At 38.9% G+C, this 16,803-nt stretch overlaps 1 protein-coding gene across 1 annotated transcript in view; it reads right to left on the bottom strand.

The window, feature by feature from the left end:
- The window catches only part of LOC135708404 (uncharacterized), a 93,893-nt gene extending 84,544 nt beyond the window's left edge, over positions 1-9,349 (bottom strand). The window contains exons 1-2 of the mRNA XM_065230502.1: positions 8,703-9,349; positions 8,387-8,571 (exon numbers count right to left, since the gene is read on the bottom strand). Of these exons, the coding sequence (XP_065086574.1) occupies positions 8,387-8,571; positions 8,703-8,821 (304 nt within the window). The 5' untranslated portion in view covers positions 8,822-9,349. The remainder of the gene's footprint in view (positions 1-8,386; positions 8,572-8,702) is intronic.
- Between the last annotated feature and the right edge of the window lie 7,454 nt (positions 9,350-16,803).

Raw genomic sequence — 16,803 nt, 5'->3', positions numbered from 1 at the left:
CACTCCGGGCTAAACGCCCGATTTGGTTTTTCCTAGCTATACAACTGTTAATTCTGGGATCTTTTGCCCCGAAATGTTAGTTTAAGTACAAAAGTAGTCAAGTTTATGAATTAAAACGACAATGCTATGAAAAATCACATTGGGCTTTTTAACCCGGGATGCTTTTTGGGCTGTTTTCCCCTACAGGAATCCCCCGAATGGGTGGTGCTGTCTCCACTCGGAAATTTCTCGGCTGTCATCCATCCAACTGAGCTGATTTATGTATGCAATTAGGGTCAATCGTAAACTTGTCACATACAGAAAATCATTTGGTTGGAAGACAGCCGAGAAATTGACTTGGGTGGACGGCACCACCAACCGCGCTATTCGGAGGATTCCTGTAGGGGAAAACAGCCAAAAATACATTCCGGGTTAAAACCGCCCGATGCGATTTTTCATAACATTGCCGTTTTTAATTAATAAACTTGATAAACCACAGTGCTACTTTAGTACTTAAACTAGCATTTCGGAACAAAAGATTCCAGAATTAAGATTTGTATACTACTAAATAACCTATAATTAGGAAGTGTTTTTGATCTAATTTCCGCCCTACTAAGTACAACTCGCGCTTTACCTTTCTTTTTTGGACGATTTAAAATAAATTGAATATTTCTGTCAAAGATGACTTCTAAATTTATGCACCTTTCCATACGTACCGTTGAATTTGATAAAGAGTTACAAATTGTTGTGATACTGTTTAAAATCTAATACTGTTTCTTGATTCTAAATTCGTTTTACGAGTTTCAATTCCATCCTAACGCATTGAAACGCCATTAGATTTTCTTCGTCCTACGGATAAACGTAGAAAAAGGAGATTCGCTAGGAACGCTTCTTTTGTTTTGAGAAGAATGAGCGTAAATATTCATTCAATGCGCTCTAACAGGATTTTATGTTGTAGCTAATGAACTAACGCATCGAAATAAACCTATTATTGATTTCTGCACGGTGAAATCATTGATATTATTGATCCTTTCTGATCGATAGAACGGAATTGGGCGATTACGACGAAGTAGCGCTCTACCCTACTAATCTTCCTAACAGCTTCATTGGAAGCATTTTTACAGTCAACGTGGCATGTTTTGTACGTGATGCGGTTTTGCAGCTTTTACTCCGCTTCTTCAACAAAGCTGAATAAACCTGTCTGAAAAGACAAATCCAAAGAAAAAAAAAGCTGAATAAAGAGTCGAGAAAAGTGTTGAATGAAAACAGACGATGACAGCTTTCGACCAGAGGAACGGCAAGCGAACGGATTAGGGTGAATGTACTAATTTTCGAGGAAATCTAAAGAAATCTTTTTGCTATAGGCAAATCCATTATTTCTATATTTCTTTTCAGTCTCTGGTGATGAATAGGCAAAAAATTAAGATTCATAAAACTGTCCCTGCGGTTATGATCTTCCGGATTTTTGATTTGTGGTTATTTGAGCTGTAAATCAGTTCAGATCTGTGGAAAATGGTGAAATAAGACCTCTCCCGATGCAATATGTGCAATAAAATATGCAGTATTTTAAGTTTTGAAAATCATCATTATGATGTAAACAAACGATTTGGATGATCAAAATAGACTAGTGCACTCCCCGAGTAGGAAAAAATAACTTATTAATACCAAATTCAGGTATGAAAGTAGCATAACTGGCAAACCTTAATATGGTATTAGTGAGGCTGACATCAGAGGTAAAATACCAAAAATAATACCTCAAAAATATTCTATGAGTAACGAACTAATAAATAATTCAGTTATAACAATAACAAACGGACAACAGACGCTTTTTTAGATGCCAGAATACCATAGTTTGTTATTTTGAAGGTCTTCTAATACCAATTCAATAACTCTTTTGGGTGTTATTGTCTAAAAACTGAAAGATCACATTTTATTATTTTGGTATTCATTTGATATTTTACAAAATATTTCGATAACTGAATAATAACAAAACATGGTTTTATACCACAAGCATACCAACATTTGGTTTCATACCACATTAAGACATTCATTTGTTATCGATTAGCTATCAGTTCCTGCTCGGGTATGGGCTAATAACTGAGCAATAGCAAAGCCAGATATTGGCATTTCACATGAGCCCGAACTGGAGAAAATAACTAATGAATACCTAATTCTGATATGATACCAAAATTTGGTGTTGGTCAGCATGACATCCCGAACACGAACAAATATCTTGATACCTTAAATTGGTATGGATGAGCCTGACATAAGAGGTAAAATAATGCAAAAAAAAAATAATACCAAAAAATTGTTCACACAATACCATTCCAATACCATTTTATGATAATGCAATACCAAAACAATACCACACATGTATTCGTTTGGTATCCAAATATCAATTTTCGTTATTTATAAAGTATTTTGCATGCATTTTTTTGATATTATTATTTGGTATTTTACCTCTTATGTGAACACAAAATTTTGGTATCAGATCAGAGTTAGGTATTCATTAGTTATTTTTTCATGCTCGGGATGTCATCGTATTCACCGTCGTAGTCGCCGTAGGCAGTATCGTTAGTATATTTAAAATTAACCATCAACCGCTGAAACTATATGAATTATGGCGTATTTCTGTTGTTCATTACATACCAAGTAAAATTCGAAAACGTAATTTCATTTGAATAGCTTGTTTAACCAGGGCTTAAACAATTGTCACGTCAGTCATAGTTTGTTATGATTGCCTGAACAATGCGTTAAGACCAAACCGAAACATTGATCGTCGCGTGAAAGTACTCTTTCGTAGCTTTTAGTTTTCGGATTTGAAAGATCGTCGGTTGCAGTGGCTTGCTTACTGAGCTGAAAAACGCGGTCCCAGGTCCAGTATGGTGAGTATGGTAAGATCGCTTGTTTATCGTGTATTTTGTAAAACTTTTCGGTGTCGTCGGTGCCGAGTTTGAATAGTTATAACAACTTGAGTAACGGTATAATGTGATATGAGGGGCTCGGTGGCCTTAGAGCAACCGTTTTTGCTTACTGAGCAGAACATCATGTCACATCACATTTAAGATTCTTCAATCGTTTTATTTGTTAACATAACTACATGGTAATAACAGCAACTCGATGATTAAAAAGGAGCTCGTGCGCCTAGTGGCAAACGTTTTTGCTTACTGAGCAGAATACCGTGGGTTCAATCCCAAGCTCCTTTGCGTTATATGATCGTTAGGACATCAATTCAGCTTATCGTTTTCCAAAACGAAGCCTGTTGCAAACCCAACCCTATTACCCAGTATCCCAGTGATTCCTCGTGGAAGTGCAGAGGTGTTCTCGGCTTCCATCAAAGCGAGTGTCACGTCAACATATTCCTATCCCTTCCTTTCTTGACCTGGTTTCTTTGCTAGAAGGTTCTGACGAGCAGCGATCCAGGAAGATTATTGAGGATATATCGATTCGTCTTCCATCAGGACGCTTTGGAACAGGAATCTTGTTGAGGTACGACCATGTTAATTTCCCGGTCAGTAAACCTATGGCAGATCAAAGGATTAAATAATTGGAACGTCGGTTGGTGCGGAACCCTGAGCTTTATGAGAACGTAAAGAAGCAGCTAGTCGAATACGTGGACAAAGGGTACGCACACAAAATTACCCAGGATGCGATGCTCGGTTCAGATCCCAACCGAGCGTGTTACTTACTATCAGCCTTGATGGAGCCTCGCTCGCGGGTTTGAAATGAGCCGAGCGTAGCATTTTTCTGAGGAGTAGAAAGGAGTAGGAGCCAAATCATTCCAAATTAGCTTCAGAGCGAAGGGGGATAAAATGAGAGTGAAGTTTGCTGCCTCATGTTCATGTTTTCTATCACACGCTCTTACCATAGAGGTAACTCTAAGACCAGAAAGTCCCGAAGAAATGTGCTCAACTTTTTGGTTCAGTTCTGGTACTCTCTTCGGTCCCAAGCTAATCGATGCACCATAGGAAACATAGGAAAATCCATGAACCCCTCATTTTATCTGTCAAACTTTCATAGCGAATCAAAGTAAACACAGTGTAGTACTAGAATTTCGACTAGATGAAAAAGTCATCCGGAGTCTCGAAAAACGCACCTCACGTCAAGTCATCCTCTCGCTCTCTCGAGGTGTTTTTGTCTTCTTCTTCCTTATTCCTAACTAAGAGAAGAGATGACAATACGGGTGCGAAAATGAACCACTTTTCTGTCAAACGTGAACCAGCTCCTGATTGGCCGATTTCATGTGCGTAAGATAGAGATAGAGATAGATAAAGATAGATATAGAGATAGAAATAAAAGAGGAAGAAACCAATTGTCATCTCTTCCTCTTAGATTCCTACCGCCACTCACTCGAGGTGAGGGCTGACTTAACTCGCAGTGATTTTGAGGAGTTTCAGCAAGCCTGGTTTTCAGTTGCTTGTGAAATAATTGTGCAAAAATATGTCAATCGACTTCAGCCCACCGATGATGGCAGATTTCAACACAAACATCAGGTTGCTATGTTTATTTGATGTTAGTCAATGCGAGCTACTCAGAGTTACTAAAAATTAACTCCGATTTTACTCATGATCAAAACCTGTCTTGCCCTTTGGTGAATTTTAATAAAATAATAACTATGGGGAAATAAAGCAGGAAATTTGCTGCTTAATTCATGAAGAACACATAGACAATTATATTTTTTTGCACTTATTTTACAACACTTATTTCTTATTGTTGATACTTATCGAATTTACTAACCGACATAAAACTGCTTTCGTTCTGTTCGCCTCCAATACTTACCCAACAAAAAATTTGAGTTGATTAACAGCTGAATAAGCCATTTTTCAGCTGAAGAAGTTCTGTTTTCCCTGAATAAGCTCTTATTCAACATTGAATGTTTGTTGGGTATACTAGCTGGGTTCAATCCCAGTCGGCGTCGCCAGGATTTTATGAGGTATAAAATCTCTGATCACGCCTTCCTTTGGAAGAGAAGTAAATCTGTTGGTCTATGAGTTGAGGGCACAATAGGTAGGGTCCATATGTGGGAGCTTGCCTCCCTGGCGTCGGTAGCATTGGTTCTCAGCAGGGAAAACAATATTAATGGAAACATTTCTCTCCCAACAATATATAAACAATGAATTAGGTTCTAAGTAACATTGACATATTCTCTTCGTCGACTTTCTCTTTGCATCCTCACGGTCATGTTAAGACATTCCCAGGCACACAGATCGATGAAAGAAGCTATTATCTAGCTTCTAATGCGACAAACATGACAAGACAGTTATTAACGAAAAAGAAAGTCGATGAAGAGAATCGATTAATGTTACTTAGGATCTAATGCATTGTTCAGCTTTATAGAGGTTTTATCTAATTTCCGTCCTACTAAACACAACCCGCGCTTTACGTTTCTTTTCTGAAAGAATTTAAACAAAAAGTGGAATATTTCTGTCAAAGATGACTTCTAAATTTATTCACCTTTCCATAAGTACCGTTGGATTTGATAAAGAGTCACAAATTGTTGAGATATTGTTTAAAAACTAATACTGCTTCTTGATTCTAAATTCGTTCTACGAGTTTCAATTCCGTCTTAAAGCATTGAAACGCCATTAGATTTTCTTCGTCCTACGGATAAACGGGGATTCGCTAGGAGCGCTTCTTTGTTTTGAAAACAATGTGTGTAAATATTCATACAATGCGCTCTAACAGGATTTATGTTTTAGCTAATGAACTAACACATCGGAACAAACCTATTATTGATTTGTGCACGGTGAAATCATTGATATTATTGATGATTTCTGATCGATAGAACGAAAATGGGCGATTACGACGAAGTAGCGTTCTACCCTACACACTACCAAAAAGTCATGTAAATCTCCGTGCCCTGAGACCGACACATGCAAGCGGCCCAAATGACATAAGAATCAGTTGAAAGAAACGAGAAAATAAATTGAATCAATCGTACTTTTCGTCGAGTTGCGTACACGGTAAGAAAAAAGTACCCAACGGCCAGTTCACTTTTACCTACTTTTGACTAGTTTGTCTCCTTTTCTCCTTCTAATGTTGTCAAAAACGGAGGGGCAAAACCACCCAACAGGGGTAGTAAAGTGTGGGAACCCAACGTTGAGTATAATCATATTTACCTACTGTTGGGTACAACTAACTTACTTTTGGTTAAAAAGCCAGTGGAAAATTCCATACGAACTGCACACAAGTAAATGAAAATTACTTTGACCCGCTTTACCTACTTTTGGGTTCCTGCACTATAGTGCCGAGATGAGTGAAAAGAACTTAATTTTGGGTACTTTTTTCTAACCGTGTATGTTTCGGTTTGGGAACACTTAATTTTACATGACATGTTTGTTTACGTTCCATAATTTACGTCAAAGATGGATTACGTCTCGTGTAAAATTAGTTATTTTTAGGTGTGTATGTTCAATCCGTAGGAATTTAATATCGCAATTTAATAGAAAACAGAAACAAATTTTGTTGTTTTTTATCATAGTAATAATAATCTATTGATTTGCTATCAAGAAAGCTAGATTTGTTATTTTGGTGCAATTCTTGGTTCATTCGTTCCGTCATCCATCTGCACTCCTTAGATGGTTCGCAACACCATCCGCTCGAAGACACTACCTCCACAAGCAAAGTCAGCAGGTCTCGTGGCTGTAGAGGACCACCGGTCTAATCACCTAACTTACATTTTAAGCTTTATAAGCCAACTTTTCCAGCGTTGTGCTGTAAAGTAGCTGAAACAAAGCTGCAGATACAGTTACAATCAGAAGCTAGCTAAATAGTTTTGGAGAGCGTTTACTCAACTTTTTCACAATCATTATTCAATTTGTCAGTCGCACTAAATAACATCAGCCAATAAACGCTAATGTCACTTCTATGCAAATATTAATTAACTTCAACTTTTCGATGCATCAGTATCAAGGTTCGCCAATGCGGTCATCTCGAGTTCAATTACAGGTTCCGGTACAGTGTGAATGATTTGATGGTGTGCTTATAACTAATTTCGAGTAATTTAATTCGCAGTAAAATAAATTTGATAAAATCCTCCACTAAAAAAAACCGTAAACAATATTCAACCTGGCGTCAAGAGAAAACTGTGTAGTGATTATTGGATAAATCGGGTAAAGGTTGAGTAAGCACCTTTCAAGTTCACACACAACTAAACATCAGAATAACAGCTGTATAGAAGCGTAAATGGATATGCAATAAGAGCTTGCCACTACCGTCCCAACAGCCATAAGTAGCTGTCTAAGTTCGCCAGATTTGTTTGTATAGAGGTTGAGTAAATGTTTCCTCATATAACTCACTTAACATTTGAATACAGCTTGAGGCTGTATAAATGAAATGAGTAAAGCGTTTACATTGCGAAAATTGTTAGTTGGGCAGCGCCTAGTAGATAGTCAACTGCGTGCGGTAAAACGTTTCTCCAAATCGACTTCCAATCAGATTACTATAAGAATCTGAAAGATCGAAGACGATTTTCCAAATCGATATCCAAGCAGGATTACGTCGGGAAGGGTTCAAGCAAGGATCGAAGATGAATAAGAGTCGAACAAGGTAGAGCATTTGCAGCTAATATTGAACACTGTGAAAGGTGCTGTTTAAATTTGTTGTAGCTTTAGGTAGCAGTAACACTTCCTTCAGCAAAATGCAAATAGATCCACACGGTAAGAGAGCACGATGCGGACTGCGTTTAGCTTTTATCTACCAAAGAACTACTCATGTTTTATAGAAGGAGTTAACTCCAAGAGAGATAAATAACTATCGAGTATTCCAGCACGATCAGTCAAAGTTTAAGCTTGATTGACTTGCTTTACACAGCATATTGCCTTTTCCATCTAGTTTTCGACTCAAAGACAAAATCCCGAATTGAAAGAAACATTAAAATTCTTTGACGAATATTTCAAGACACCGGACCTTTAAATTGTTTAGATTATGGGATGAGGAAATAACTTTTGAACTATGCTATTTTGCTTCCATCTATTTTAAAATCTAACTACGCACATGATGGCAGTGATAGTTCAGATGAAGATTTCTATATATTAGAATCGAAAAGTAAGAGAAGCTTCCGCAAGTTTCTCGCGGATGATGAGCAAGCTTTTGATCAGCTTTATGCAGTGCTGCAAAATATCAATATCAATACCTGCAAAATTTTGAATTTCACTAGCCACCTAATGTCAGTATCAGTTCACACAGCTAGAATATCAATATCATTCGATACAAAGTCGTTCATGTCTCACGTGGTTCTCACTCAGACCCATATATCATGTTTCATTCGATGAAGTAAACAGACTCTTTCTTGTATGCATTCTCATCACAAGTTAATTAGTGACCTTCTCTCCATACAAACACATCTGTTACCGCGCTGTTACGCTTCTAGCGACGATCATTACAACAAAAATTCAATAGTACTTACCTTTCAGAATAGCTATCTCCAACCGCCGGTTCTCGCTATGCACTACCGATGTGATGTATGATATTATAAACAACCACATAACCGTCATCATTACCGCCAACCACAGACTGAAGTTTTTACAGTCGATGTGCGAGGTTCGATGATCGTCATCGTGCCGTGCCGATGTTGTCCTTGGACGTGTTTTTCTAAAATGTTGTAGAAAAGAAAGTGGTTTCAAAAGCGAAGTGGCCGGCTAACTGGTTCTAAAAATAGAAAGCATATTCCCCCCACACAATTTCCCTGTCGGGTTACGCAAAGTTCAAGGACATATGCATACCTTCGCACTTTCCGTTTCCTCTGGTTGATTGCCTCCGGCAGTTCCAGGTCCGATAGGCTTTTGGAATCGTCCGAGAGCTGCAGCAGTTTAAAGCACTCGTTCTTGCTATCACCATTCATATTGCTATTGTTACGTCGTTGTAACTACAAGAAAGCTCGCCCCTCGTTCTATATTTACAAGGACGGAGATCTTACGGGCTAAGGAATCACAGCTTATTTACTCATATTCTTCCAGTATTGACACCGATGAAAGGCAATATTGCCTCACTGAATTGACACATTCAAGCACTGTAGAGCTTCCCGAAGCAATGTTTTTTTTAATTGGACCGTACGTCACAGGGTAGCAGCTATAATTGAGGCTTATTTCATTGTTTTACATCACTTAAAACTGTGTGTTAGCCCTTATCTACTGATAAGTGACTTATCCCCCTATCAAAGGTACGCGAAGAAATAATCCTCGAATTTATTGATAAACGTCACACTTAAAAAAGCAGCAAACTATGTGCGAACAAAACGGGGATCTGCGCGTTCTATTTACCCTACGCACGATACAACAACAAACGGTGTTTATCCAAAACAACAAAATAAAAATATGTTCAGTCGTCTGCTGGTGGACGGTTTTGCATTTTGCGAGAGTTACGAGATATCTATGCCTATATACAGCATACGATAAGCGAAGTGGGTGCGAAACAAAGGAACGATTGAAGAACTGTCAAACTGCAGGTTGCTAGTTACCATAGCAGGAATGGTACTTTATATGTGACAACAAATGGATGCTAAGTGGAGACGAGAGAATTGGTTTGAAAGTGCGGTAAATTATGTTAATTTTCTTGTCAGAGCAGGTGACGTTTGATTTGACAGTTGGATTACGATGGAAAAAATATTTGCATCATCTATATAAAGCATAAAAATAATGATATAACTGTTCTGATAAAAAAGAGGCATAACTTCTTCTTTTTCTTTGGCATTGAGTCTCTCAACTTAGTGTTCTTTGAGCACTTCCAAAGTTGTTGATTGAGAGCCGAGTTTTGCCCTGTCTAGAACATTTATTCTATAATCATTATTTAATGTGATGTGATGTGATGTGGATGGAACCTACCATCAGTGCAAGGATTACCAGTGTCTGCAGATACTTTACCGGTTGTAAAGTTCTGCCTGATGGTTTGTTGCAGCAGGGTGCATCAGCTTCATTGAAAACCTTTGGAAGACAAAACGACCAGATAGCCATCTGTAATAACGTGACGAGGGACTGCCAATCCACGGTCCCTCGTCCAGTCATCAAATCCTTTGATTCCCTTAGGCTGCGCCCCCAACCCAAAATATATTATAATGTTTTAAAATCTAAGATTTACAGCGTTGTTACAATTTTGTTAACCCCTCTGCATCCAAACTTTAATTATTTTAGATAAACAAATCCTATTATGTTAACTCTTTTTCATTGATAAGATTAATTTTCATTGTTTTGCTGGGTGCTGTTAGATCTTGTTCTCTCTTGGAATTCGTATCATTTTAGCAAACATTATCAAGGAGCGGTCTACAGAAATGGTTATTTATGTATTATTGTGTGTACTTAAAAACAAATTATTTGTTATATTGATTTCCAGAAATGTAATACCACAAAAATATAAGCAAAAATCGGTAAAAGTTTATTTAGTAGTGGAGAAACATTATGAAAATTTTTAGTCACACGAACGGCGGGAAACAATCAAAGCATTAGGTAGTATTTAAATGATTAGAATGTTCATGTTTTGAAAATTGTCTCATTGGATCATGCATTAGTGTACTGTGTAGTTTTTTGTTCTCCCAAATATTGTAAAATATTAGAGGAAAGGGGGTGCTCAAATGACGACGTATGCTGATTATGCCCCTTCCATCCCTATTCGTAAAAATGGTCGAGGAAACATTTTCGTCATGATCTTCTCCTAGTTCTTCGCTTAAAATTATGCTCTCGAAAAAGAGTCTACCGAAGTCAGCCTTCCCGAGGATTACACTTAGATCTGAATATAACTCCTATAGAATCTCAAATGAATTCGGTCAAACATTCCAATTCTGAATAAATTTTTGAGGGTAAATCTAAACAACTTGTTAGAAGAACTGCACATACTTTCTTAGTTGTGAGTTATATTCCAAAGGAAGCAGCAAGATTGAAAGGTAATTCAGAAATATATTCAATGAAAATTCCCTGGAAAATTCTGAAAATAATACCAAAGTATTTCTTAGGAATGTTCTTAAAAAATTCTAAGAAAAGTTTCAAGGGGATTTCGATATTCTGGTGGTATTTTTTTTAGATAATTAAAAGGAGAGTTCCATAGGCTCAGCATTTCAAAGAATTTTTGGGTTTTCCCACACACTTAGATTTTTTTGCCGAGATTGGCACCACCTAGAAGGCTCAGCAGTTATATTTACTGAGATCTTACTGAGATCTCAGCAAAATTTATGTTTGTAAGTCGAGCTCTCGGAAAAATTCCCGTTTGTTAACTGAATGGGCAAATTTTTCACTGAGATCCAGCAATTTAGGGACCCAACTGCGTCTAAATCTTTTGGGCAGAGATATTACCCAATCTTTAACCTTCAAATACCTTGGAGTCTGGTTTGATTCAAAATGCACTTGGGGTACCCACATTACGTATTTGAAACAAAAGTGTCAACAAAGAATCAGCTTTCTACGATCAATTTCCGGGACATGGTGGGGTGCTCACCCGGAAGACCTCATATAGTTTAATAAAACGACTATTCTTTCAGTTCTTGAGTATGGCTCTTTTTGCTTCCTCTCGGCAAGAAAAAGCCACCTAATCAAATTGGAACGTATTCAATATCGTTGTTTACGTATTGCCCTTGGCTGTATGCATTCAACACACAATATGAGCCTGGAGGTCCTAGTGGGCGTAAAATCCCTGCAGAATCGCTTCTGGGAGCTCTCATTAAGAATATTGATTAAATGTAATGTCAGTAACAACGTTGTGATTGAAAACTTCGAAGAAATGCTCGAATTGAGCATCCAGTCTAGATTCGTGCGAATCTATCTTAATTATATGTCATCGGATATTAGCCTTCCTTGCTATAACCCCTCTCGTGTATGCTTTACTAATTACAGTTCCCCCATTGACTATGATCTCTCCATGAAACAGGCTATTCAAGGAGTTCCAGATCAACTTCGACCTATCTCAATTCCCCGCACTTTTGCTGAAAAGTACCAACAAGTCAGAAGATTTTTCACTGATGGATCACGCATTGATGGATCCACTGGCTTCGGTGTCTTCAATGAATACTCAACCGCCTTTCGGAAACTTCAGGAACTTGTTCCGTTTATATTACTGAGCTAGCAGCAATCAACTTCGCATTAGGGATGATTTCCGATATACCCATAGACCATTAATTCATCTTCTCGGATAGTCTCAGTTCGAATAAGGCTATTCGGTCGATGAAACAAGGTAGGCACTCATCTTATTTCCTTTCAAAGGTAAGGGAGCAGATGAGTGTGCTGGTCGAAAGATCATATAAGGATTACCTTTGTATGGGTCCCCTCACATTGCTCAATCCCAGGCAATGAGAAGGCAGACTCTCTCGCAAAGGTGAGCGCACAACAAGGCGAGGTTTATGATAGAAGAATTTCACATGATGAATTTTTCCCATTAGTACGTCAGAGTTTTTGTTTTTAAGTTGGCTAAACGATTGGACAAGTAATTCTCTTGGGCGGTGGTTACATTCCATTATTCCAAATGTTTCTTCGAGAGCGTGGTTCAAAGGTCTGGATGTAAGTCGGGGATTCATTCGAGTGATGTCAAGACTTATGTCCAACCACTAATCGCTAGACGCACATCTCTATAGAATAAACCTCGTTGACAGCAATATATGAAGGTGCAGAACCGGTTATGATGACATCGATCACGCAGTAATCGGGTAACCAGATAATGACGCCTCCAGAGCACGACTATTAGATACCCTAGTGGCCCGAGGTAGACAACCCTTCCGTGAAGTAAGAGTTACATGCAAGCGATCTACGAATTCCTTTGTTTGTCTGATGTTAGAGTTTGATGTGACCATCCCCTCCTTTCCAAACAATTTCCCGCCATTGTGTCCCAGTCTTATTATCCTCCTGTTCCTGTGCTACTTGCCCCTGCCTAGCCAGGATTTGGTCAACCATCCGAGAGTGGTATCTGAAGGAGGCTTCAGAAACCAGTTTCCTACCTAGATCCTTCCAATCGAAATTGTTACCCATTAACCTCGAGCCCGCCACGAGTAATTGGTACCCAATACTAACCTAGAAATACTGCTATTTAAAATGTAAATCAAACATTGCTGATCTTGGCTCCGCAAAGTGTCACACACGACTGAGCCTAGTAAATAAACGAACTAGTTAAAAAAATAAACCACCCGATACAACTTTGTTGGACTCTCGGCTACGCCGGCATCCGTGGCAACGAAGAAGCAGATCGACTCGCCGGCGAAGCACACAACAGTCCTCCACTCAACGTCGCCATCCCGAGGAAGGATGCCATCAAGGCAATGAACCATGAGAAGAACGCTGGGCGCAATGAACGGAAGTCAAGTTGAAAGAGGGTTAAACGCGAAACCAAAAAGTGGACCGACCAGTAAAGTTCCGCCGACCAGCAAGTGCTCACTCGGCAGCACATCGGCCATACAAGGCATACACGAGTTTTTGCTGAAAAAATCGTCACCGACGGTTTGCGAATGCTGTGGAACTGTCGTGGATGTCCGGCACCCGGCACGTGATTTTGCACTGCAGGAAGTTTGAAACAACTAGAGTGAAATATACACGCAAACCAAAAATCTATTACAATGAATGTTAGTTCTGTTTCCTATCATCCTCTGTTCATGAACATCGCAACGAATGTTAGAAATTGACCATGCAGGCGATGTAATGGTTTTTTGTCTTTTTTTATTTCGTGTTCCATCTACGCTTTCGACTATACCAGTAAGCTTGTAGAACGACGCACATTGTAGAACATTGTAGAACGACGCACACACTTATCTCGAATCTCTCCAGCAGAAAAAGCATACGAAGTCGAGCATGCGAGAAAATGAGCGCTTCATGTTTGCTTTTAGGCTGACCATATACAGAAGCATGGAGAGAGCAGTTGAGAAAGCACAGGTCTGATAGTCGCAACGTCCGTGGTTCGGGTCCAGTCGGCAACCTTTTTTCTATTTTTTTCGACATAATTAATTTCACTCACTAATACACTCCACATTTTTCGGTCTCCAATTTTCTTACATCGGACCGCAGCTAGGTATATCGCATCCTCGGTTCATGCGGTCTCCACTTACATCCTCTGATGATGAATCCCACATAATTGTAAGCGAATCTTACATCCAACGGTTGGGTGTAGATTCAGCCAGCCTACATGCGGCGTTATGCAACAACGATGACAAGGAAAAGCAGTTGCTGAAGTTTCTGCAGGAAGTAAATATATGGGTCATTCCGCGCCAAGTGGTCACAAAAAATTGCAAAAATGAAATTGACCTCTTCCGATTTGGACCAAATTTGTATGGAATGTTCAGTTAAGTTCAAATTTTAAAAATCCAAAGTTTTATGCTTATCGGAGCACCCCTCGGTCAAGGGGCGCATTTTCCATTTTTCGTGATTCTTTGGCAAGCATTACTTTCTTTTGTTCATATCTCCGGAACAAATGGAGCTACAAATTGCATTAGGTATTGTTCTAATAAGGAAATTAGACAAGAAATCTAAATCTGAAACTTTTGTTTCTGTACAGTGTTGCCAAATATTTTTTATTTTTGTTTGAAAACTTTAAATGCAGTTTTCTCATAATACGTGTCGTTCAATTTTCATTTTAAGGACACCATCGTGTTCTTCATCCTTTTTTACATAAGAAACACTTAACGACAAAAAGTAATTTGCGTAGTTCCTGAGATATTGCATTTTGAATGAACGAAAGTCATAAATTATGAGGGTTATTTTTTTAACGTCATTCTCATGACTTACTTTGTTAAATAATACTTGATGGAAACAAAATAGGTATGATAAAACCAATAATAGTTTTTATGTAGTGTTGACAAATTTAAATATTATTTAGTGGCTGAAAACTTTACATTAGTAATAATCTAAACGAATTGCATTATACATTAAGACATTCCAATACATACAATATATCGATTTGTTTCTTATATTTTATTATAACAATGTAAAACATAAATTACAATTTACTTATTTTTCTTCTCAAGGCTAGCACTTCGTGATGATTTCTTCCCATTATTATTCGAATCCACTTGCTTTGCACGTTTCGTTGCCACAACTTTAAAAGCTGAAACAGTTGTGGCACCAGAAACAGTTTTCATAATAATGGTATCAATACCAGAAGGAACTGCTGCATGTATTGAACGAATACCGGGAATATATGCAGCTGATGCAAAACGGTGGAAAAGTATTTGTTTTTCTTCGGAACAGATCTCAGATGACACAAATCTAACGTTTGTATCAGGCTTCCAAAAAGTACAGCCTCCTCGCGACAGTTGGTTTATACCTGAATTGACTGTTGCTTTGTGTGCTTTACTACCGCTTGCTACCGTACGTTCAGATCTGAATTCGAAGTGTTTTGGCAACAGCGCACGCACCAACGAATGAAAGCTGTATTAGAACAGTCGCATCTATACCCGCTTTGCTAAAATCATCGTGCTTGGAACGTAGTGAACCGAATGGGCTGTATTTATACATTTCTTTATGACCAGGTTCTCAATGTTTCTGTCGTCATAACAGCCTTCACAAACCGACGACATCCCTCAGCTTACCCAAGTGGCTGTCACGAAAAGGCTGTCACGAGACATTATATACAATTAATATACGGCAGTAGAGTATGGAAGAAACCCAGAATAATGATCCCGAACAGATATGTCGGCCCGATGTCGGATCAATGTAAGGTCAATTTACGGTCGACGTCGGCCAAATGTCGGGTCGATGTCGGGTCAATTATGTGTTTATGTCGGGTCAATGTCGGGCCAACATCGGGTTGGGGTTTGGTAGAAGTCAGGTTGGTGTCGGGTAGGCTTATATTTTTCGCCGGAGACCGTGCGTTTTTAAAAAAATATCGGATGAAAATTTTGCAATGGGCAGCACGAACGTGATATCAACCGAACGAGCTCCGGCGCAACACTGGTAGTGTAGTAGCAGTCTTACGACATACAAACAAAATTTCAAAGCCAGCAGCAACGAATCGGCAGTTTGACGGACTGCTTGTTGTATGTACGAGGAACGTTACGAATGACCATCCGAGGCTGTCATAGCCGAACGAACAAAATACATGACTAAGAACGAGCTGTCGTGTACTGCACAAGACGGCAACGTTGCATGTCGTATAACAGCCTCACTGTGGGCTTTCGCTTATAGCTCAATCTCAAGGCTGTCGTAGGAAAAAGAAAGCGACAGCCGTTGGAATACTGTCATGAGGCGGTACTTTTGGTATGCCTGGTTTGTATTGCAATTCTTCATTGCCCAGTCATAGAGCTCCTTTGGCGTGTGAATAGTGGCTCCTTGTAAACTAGCTCGCGTTTCCAATCTCTTCAAACTTCATCCCAATCCGTCGCTTGGTCCTTTGCCATGTGCCGTAACAAAGTAGTGCCACTGAGTGGGCACCCCAAATTTGCTTTCGTGGAAAACCAGGGTACCGCACCATCGGAGAAGTACGAGATTTTGGACAACTGTGATACCTAGGATTTGCGATACTCTATGAAATGGCACTGGAAAGCACGAAATGTTGTTGTGCTGTGCTCTAGAGTATCGGACATTATGACGCAGTTCAATGGTACAACTTTATTCTGGTGTACAGTGTAGGCATCAAAAGTGTGAACGGTTGCCAGCAAATTATTATAATGAATTCCCTGTACACTTAAAAAAACAAAAGAATAGTTTTCAGAGAAATCTGCCACTGCAACGACTTCACCTTCACGTAAGCTATGACAAGTGAATTTGAAAAACTCGGATTGTTTCGCTACAATATAGACGTGCGGCTGGGATTGAAATGAATAATTCAAGATGAATTTTACCTGCAGATGGCTGGTCATCATCCATGTTTTTTTAAACCGCCATATGACATTGCATGCATACTTTCCGACCTTTAATAATTTTCGGC

This window comes from Ochlerotatus camptorhynchus, unplaced genomic scaffold, assembly GCF_037179485.1.
Source record: "Ochlerotatus camptorhynchus isolate MF236.1 unplaced genomic scaffold, CSIRO-AGI_Acam_v1.1 ptg000330l, whole genome shotgun sequence".
Taxonomy (NCBI): Eukaryota; Metazoa; Arthropoda; class Insecta; order Diptera; family Culicidae; genus Ochlerotatus; species Ochlerotatus camptorhynchus.
This window is presented reverse-complemented; position numbering and strand designations above follow the sequence as displayed.